This window comes from Melampsora larici-populina (assembly GCF_000204055.1).
Source record: "Melampsora larici-populina 98AG31 unplaced genomic scaffold MELLAscaffold_13, whole genome shotgun sequence".
In the NCBI taxonomy this organism is placed as follows: Eukaryota; Fungi; Basidiomycota; class Pucciniomycetes; order Pucciniales; family Melampsoraceae; genus Melampsora; species Melampsora laricis-populina.
Window position 1 is genome coordinate 174,117 of NW_006768777.1, and position 7,340 is coordinate 181,456.

Sequence of the window (7,340 nt, forward strand, 5' to 3'; positions counted from 1 at the left end):
GTGATCAGTATCTAAACCCGCCAATCGGCGGTTTGTAGTAATTAGAGGTCCACACTCCACCAATAACTAGATATATAACAACGTCCAGTCACCAAGCTTGGTGACTTTTTTCGCTGTCTTCTAGAGTCAACTGGCAATTTCTTTCTGATAGAAGAATGAGAATGACTTACAACTCATGACTCATTACACGTTTCTATCAGAAAAAAGTTCAAAATACAGACCAGGATTTACTTGTTTGTCAATCTTTTTTTCTAATCATTCAGCGTTATTGATTTTGACCATTACCTAGATCAGCAAAAATGCCCAAAGTTCCCAAAATGTTTGACCCAGATGCGCCAGGTGTCAACAAGCAACTGATGCTCGATTGGATGCATATCAATCACCCCATGACTCCCATCAAAACTGGCTCGAACAAGGACGAGGTTGCAAACAAGGTGCGAGAGGTGCAGCCTCAATGTATGTTATTCGAGAATCGACTCTTGTTTCTTTTATTCCATGTGGTCTTTTTGATATCCCGTTTCGACTCTACATAACCACTTATCTCCTTTTCATGGTTTCTGTATCTTCCACTACATTCACAGTAATTGCTAATCCTGATGGTGATGGGAATCGTGATGACTCGACCCAATCAAAAAGCCCAGCCCCCCCGGAGTCTTCAACTAGTCTAGTGTCGACTGCGCTCGCCAAACGAAACCGCCCTGATAGAAAGAGAAGCGCTTCGCCTAATGGCATCAAACCGGCCTTGAAGAAACGTACAGTATCAGCAAAGGTTGCCTCAACTAATAGTACCGCTCGGTCTGCAATCAACAAGAAGGTGAGTGTTCCGCAATTTACAATACTTAGATAAGAGATGAATGATGTTGCCCTTGCTCATATTTGTTTCTTAACCAATCTCAAAGGCGGTGCGATTCCGTAGTCTTTCCAATGGGGAACTCTCCGGCTCACAATTGCATGACCAGAGCCAATCTACGAGTCAAAACGCTGGCGATCCGGATCACTCCTCAAAGACGCCTTTGGTTGAACCCAAGAAACTCATGCTGGTAAGTTGATCTGTGGTTGTGGCTTGCTTATTCATCCTCTTGAAATGTACTTGCTTTCAACAATGCACTTTCTTCTTACAGTCGGAAGGCGGAGCACAAGACGAACATCTAGTCATTGGTGGGACTACTCGAGGCAATCAAAAGGTGAACCAAAAAGTACGAAGACCGCCTACTCCATCAAGCAAACAAGGCACTACAATCACAACATTTGTTCCTTCACTCGAATCACCCATGCCAAAAGTCACGCCAACCTTATTCAAAACTGAGAAAGATGTACCTATCAACTATATCGATCACACCTTGGTTGAAGGACAGAATGACAGCACCAACAAACAAGATCTCGATCTCATAACATTTGCCGATAAGGACTGGTTTGAAATTGAAAACGTTGGTATGTACACAGTCCACATTCTAAATTCCCTCGTTTGAACCTCCTGACCTTCTTCCGCTTTCAGTCAATGGTCGAGACATTGCTCCTATATCACCAAATAGGTCAAGGGTGGAAGAATTGAACGGTGTTTTCCCAGTTGCTGAAAAGAAGAGAGATGGGGCCGAGGTTTTTCAAGATGAAAGACGAAAAATGGATCAAAGTATGCCCCATCATCAATCTTTAATTACTGATCTTCAGGGAGCTAACAGATTCGTATGCAGTTTTTGCACTTGAGGAGCGTATGTCTAGTGTTGAAATGGTTACGAGTGATTGGAAGACTCTTCAAGATCAAATGACAAAGTTTGAGAACAACGGTTATGGACAAATCAAGAAGCTTGAGTCAAGTGTTGAACTCATTACCAGTGATTGGAAGACTCTTCAAGATCGAATGACGAACTTTGAGAACAAAGCTTATGGACGAATCAAAAAGCTTGAAGAAAAAGTTCAAACTGATATCACATCACTTAATGAGGAGGTGAATAAGTTGAATTCCGAATTGAGAAAGGCTAATGACACGATTGAAGCATGTAATAAGGCGCTGGTACACATCCTTTCGGAGGGAGATGGTGATTATGGACTGTCTGAAGCCGGTGAAAATGATCAAGACGAAGATGAATCGAGCGGTGGAAGTGATGTATCTTTGGGAAGTTGTTAGTTTCACGCCACAGTGTTGTAACATTCATCTTGGTAGATATCAATGTTGTTCCGATCAATCTCTGGTAATAGACTTTACTGTTTCCACTTGTGAGCACTCGTGAACAAAAACAGCATCAATATTTCCAAGTTGAGATACCATATAACCTCATGAGCACATGTGAGATGATTTGTACAATGTCTATTTGTGAATAGAAAAGTATTCATTGACCAGCGGATTATGATACTTATGAATCTGTTTGCCTCTATGGCAACTTCAGTTATCTGGGCATGTTATAACGTAGGCAATCAAGGACGACGTATGGTTATTTTTTGTTTTGTGAGTTGAAGTCAAACACAACATTTCCGTTTTGGAAAATGTTTGTCAATAGTTGTGCCAAGTCTAGAATCATGCAAAGTAGCACTCCCTGGTTTTTCTAAATGTTGAATGACGTTGTGGTAGAATTGTGAAGTCAGTGGGTCAGATGTGTACTTTGTTCCAAAACCCCATAATCTTAACTGACCCGAAGAGTGTATCCATAGCGCAAGTCTTTTGTTCTTTGATCGTTTCCACCAAAATTAGTTCGAAAGAAACAAATGATCTTTGCTCCCCACAGAAAGGTAACACTGACATGATCAACTTGTCTTCTAGAGATGGGACCGGCTTACTTGTACATAAATTAGTAACAAGCTGACGATTTTGAAAGGAATGTCCTGTTTGACAAAGACAAAGAACATTAGAAAACGATCCACTGGGGCCATTCGAAAAGATTATAAGCTAAGTTGTTCTTCATCGTTCATTCCCTCTCCATCTTTGTTTGTGTGAATTTTCTCTCATTTCTGATCGTAATAACATTTGATAATTATCTTTTTACATCCACCACAAACTTCCATAGAAAAAGTGATCATTCCGTATATTAGCAGTTTTCCTTATTGATCAACTGTTCTCACAAGTCCATTTCAACACTCTTTCTCTCGTTTCGGATTGCTCGTTCTTTTTTTGGCATTTTCCCTACCCGCACCGTGTTGGTTCTGATCTAAGAGCAGGTCTCAAAATTTAAGAAACATGGGTGATACACCGTCAACATCCAATTCGAAGCCTACTCGTCGAAGTCTACGTAAGACCATCACTCCAATTGCGCTTGTAGACAGCAATCAGCAGAATGTGGGTCAAGCACAAGTGGATAAAAAAACCGACAAGAGCAAGAAGAGAAAGAAGCCCAGCGAAGTAAATTTAGGTAAGCCTTACTTCAATTTTGACAGACAGCAGAACATTAAACTACAACAGCTGACTTCATTTTTTTGAAGAATGCACCGATGGTTCAGGGACCGGCCCAAAAAATGATACACTGATCAAAAAGGCTGATGTATCTGTTGGAAAGTTAACTTCGCGTGAACAGATACTTGACTTACTACGTCGGCGTATCAACCCTAAAAAACCTCGCCTCTCCTCAAGTGATAAAAAAAGTCGCGGAAAAACTACGACGAAAAGAAACAACAAGAAGAGTATCACTGATGATCCTCCTTGTCCTGAACCATTCAATCATCTGAAAGAATTCGAAATCAATTACTCAGTCTTCCCCGATTCTCAACTGGTCGGAATGCTTCAAAACATCGGCCTGGATACGAGGGGGATGAATAAAGAGCAGTTGGTCAACTGCTGTAAAGTACATCAAGACTTACGTTTGTCACCAGTCTCATCCTCATGTTGAAAATTGACATAATTTATTGACAAATGCTCAATTGTTTTTTTCCCTATGTAGTTGAATTACCGGAATTCTACAAATCAGCTCCACAATCCAGTCCTGTGGAACAGCTACCCGGTAAGTTTATCAACGAAAAATACATTCGTCGTGGTTCAAATTTCCGAATTGCTTAATACACGCTTTCTATCCAGCCTTTTTACCGGGAATCTCTGCATCGGAGCCCCAATCTGCTCCTTTGGGACAGCTACATGGTAAGTTATTTCAAAAATTGTTGTAATATTGGACTGCTTTCCGTCGAGCGTTAATGATGAAATTTTCTTCTTGACTAATCTAGATATTGAGACCAACGCCGCCAATTCTCCTGTTGGACTTCCCAGTGTCAGCCGCACTCAACCTAATCCTCCTATACAACAGCCAAATCATCAACCAAGTCAAGCAAAATCTGCCAAAGGGAAGGAGAAGGCGGTATCTTATCAAGACGACACCATATTTTTTGAAGATGACGGCATAGCTTTCGAAGCCTCAGATTATCAAAACGCCTTCTCTCACCACGATTCAACCACCGAAGATGCTCAAGCATCGGCCGCTGAAGGTCAAAACGTACCCACTGGTGATAGTGAGCCGATAAATTTAGCTTCATTGACAAATATTGTCGCACAGCAAGCCATCACTATTACACAGCTCAATTCAGCTTTGACAGAAACAAACAAGAGAGTACAAGATCTTGAAGATGAAGTAAAAACGTTATCTTCGGTTGTTCAGAAGTTGCTCGGCGAGCGCGCGACAGATCCCTCAGACACAACGACCTGTGGTGGGAGGATAGCAGTTAGTCATCAATTTAACGCTCATTTATGCGAACATGCCGAATGGGAAAGTACTGACATTGTATTTTTCAAATAGGCTCGTATGCGCTTCCACATCGAAACACTTGTAGGCCAGCCAAGTGGCGAGAAGATCTTACTCAAGCCTGCCAGCGCGGAAGATAAGGAAGCCTGGATGTCTCAGCAAGCAATCGACGAGTTTGAATTCTACGTAAATATGGATTTGTTGCCCTCAATCACTGAAGGGCGCGATCCTGCCTTTCCATATGTGGATGGTCCTGGCCACGCCAATTCTAGCCCTCAACAGCTGTCGGTGATGTGGCAGATGATGAAGGCTGTTGGTGTTTCAAGTTTTCGTCCCGACTTCTCACGTTCTCTTTCTTCAAAAGATAATAAGTGGCTCTGGGATCTCGCCTTGAAGATCTTTGTAAAACTTGTGGAATGTGGGGAGTACAGCGGCATTTCCCTTGGCGATGAAGGAATGGCGTTAATCAAGAAATCTATGAAATCCAATATACAAACACTTATGAAAAGGTTTGTGTGTGTTTCTGTCACATTTGCGTTTTTCTGCTTCCCGCTCAAGTTTTCTAACAATATGTTTATGTATACTGCTTCTTGTGACAGGTTCACTCGAGAGAAATGGGACAACGCACGTAAATTGAAGGCGGCAAATGAAGTCAGACGCACTTCCAGGCTAAGGCATGTAAGTAATTTTCAAAGTATTGTTGGTATATTTGATTAGCTGATTGGTTGGGTCCTGGGACTCCAGTTAAAGTCGTTGCGGGAGCGTGTTGTTCTTCAGGAGACAACCTTGTGGTCACTTTCTCGTATAATCCCACATGTTTGTAGCGACGACGAGACCGACGACGAAGGCGGCTCATCCACCGGGCCATCACAGTCCAATGGCAACAGACCATTGCGTGTGCGAAGGCTCGAGTGGCGCAGCGCTGACCTACAATTGGTTTGTAGCCGAATCGACGAACTGAAATCACACTACGACAATTGCATTCCGGGTACCTCGCCTGGTCAAAGGGGTCGTCGCCCCCGAAGACGCATTCGAAGTGAAGATGGCCCTATGAGTAGGCTTGAAGCACCACTAGGATTACCGGTGGATTGCTACTCAGCGGATTGGTTATCCTCCCTCTCTCCTCTAGCTCGCTGTCAGTTGGAGATTGTTGAATCTCGGGGCCTACATACAGCCCTTGCAGCTCTGAACAATTTGTTTTGACCGTATCATTGTGTTATATTTTAAAGACTAGGCCTGGCACTTATAGTAGGGATGGTAGAGGGTGTGATCACACTATCAAACTTACAATGTATTTTATATCTTTCGGTACTTCAAACTGCAAGCCAGTAAAATCAATTGAAATTCACATGTCCTTATTGATTGAGATCATTCTGAAACATGTACAAAGTGGTCACATTTGTGGGTAAAAGAATCCAATCTATATTATTTTTCATTTGATTCGCACATTTTCACCCAAATGATATGAAAGATGAAAGAGCAGTCACATTTCACATGATTCAATCTATATTCCTTTTCATTTGATTCGCACACAAACAATATGAAAGATGAAACAGTAACATTTGTAGGTAAAAGAAACCGATCTACATTCTTTTCATTTGATTCGCACACAAACAATATGAAATATGAGACAGTAGTAACATTTGTAGGTAAAAGAAAACAATCTACATTCTTTTCATTCAATTCGCACACAAAGCATATGCAAGATGAAATAAGGATCTCCTTTAAAAGTCTTGACTATATAATTTGCATGAGATGTGTTGAGTTCATCGCTCCATGGATACGAGAGCAACAGTTGAAATATTTAGATTCTTGTGAAGCTCGCAAGGCTTGTACATGATCCAAGAGCAGTGTGCTATCACATCTTTTAGATTGATCACATGATTCTCAGTTGGACCCCAAGCACACAGATGTACTTGAACATCGGTTGTGTCTACTTGTGTCATTGGGTTGTGCATGTGCAGTGGGACGGGTGGAAAGCTTTGCACATAAATCCAGGTGTCCATCAGGTTGAGAGAAGGTTTCGGTGTGCGACGGTGCATGAAGATCGAAAATATTCGACCAAACATACGCTCCTTCTTCAACTTGCAATTGAATGTAATGAAGCTGTTGTTTGGATTTGATGTGAAAGTCGAGAACTGCACATCCAAGTGTTCAACCTGCTTGTAAAAGAATGCACGAGCGGTTAATGGATGTGTAAGGGCTGTTTTTGTTTTTGAATCCAGGCACCACTGATTTGGGAGGACCCAGGTGCACCCGTCTATTTTTGCCTTATTCAAATGATCTAAAAGAAGAAGAAGAACAGAGTGTTCAATAGGTTCAAGCTTCGAGTTGGAAAGTTTCTTCTTGGCTGGCGGAGGAGGATTGTAAAGTGACTCCAGCCGTGAGGCGTATGGTTCAAGTGCTTCGGGCAGTTGATTATCCTCAAGTAAAGCCGACAAATTTCCAGCACGGCAGAAATTTTTCATGAACGTGATCTCGAGTTCGCCTGGAAACAAATTTGATGACGCACAGATCAGTAAATCATTATTTTTCAACGTGACTTTGAGAGAAGTTGTGAGGACATACCTATATGATTGTTGTGACAACCTTTGAGTATTCTTCCCATCAAACGCTCGAAAGGAAATGACCACCACGCACGTACCGGCCCAAAGCGTTCAAGACAGTCTGCCAAATGCATGGCCA

At 42.0% G+C, this 7,340-nt stretch overlaps 2 protein-coding genes across 2 annotated transcripts; both read left to right on the top strand.

Moving 5' to 3' along the window:
- Positions 1-550: 550 nt before the first annotated feature.
- Positions 551-2,125, top strand: MELLADRAFT_105299 (uncharacterized protein; the record flags this gene model as incomplete). The annotated part of the gene is made up of 5 exons (XM_007408558.1): positions 551-814; positions 900-1,040; positions 1,122-1,431; positions 1,496-1,630; positions 1,680-2,125. 5 exons carry the CDS (start codon positions 551-553, stop codon positions 2,123-2,125), a joined length of 1,296 nt encoding a protein of 431 aa, XP_007408620.1.
- A 1,044-nt stretch (positions 2,126-3,169) lies between these two features.
- MELLADRAFT_85144 (uncharacterized protein) lies at positions 3,170-5,858 on the top strand (the record flags this gene model as incomplete). The annotated part of the gene is made up of 9 exons (XM_007408559.1): positions 3,170-3,341; positions 3,412-3,786; positions 3,867-3,926; positions 4,001-4,060; positions 4,144-4,425; positions 4,474-4,634; positions 4,710-5,170; positions 5,255-5,333; positions 5,406-5,858. 9 exons carry the CDS (start codon positions 3,170-3,172, stop codon positions 5,856-5,858), a joined length of 2,103 nt encoding a protein of 700 aa, XP_007408621.1.
- Positions 5,859-7,340: the final 1,482 nt, after the last annotated feature.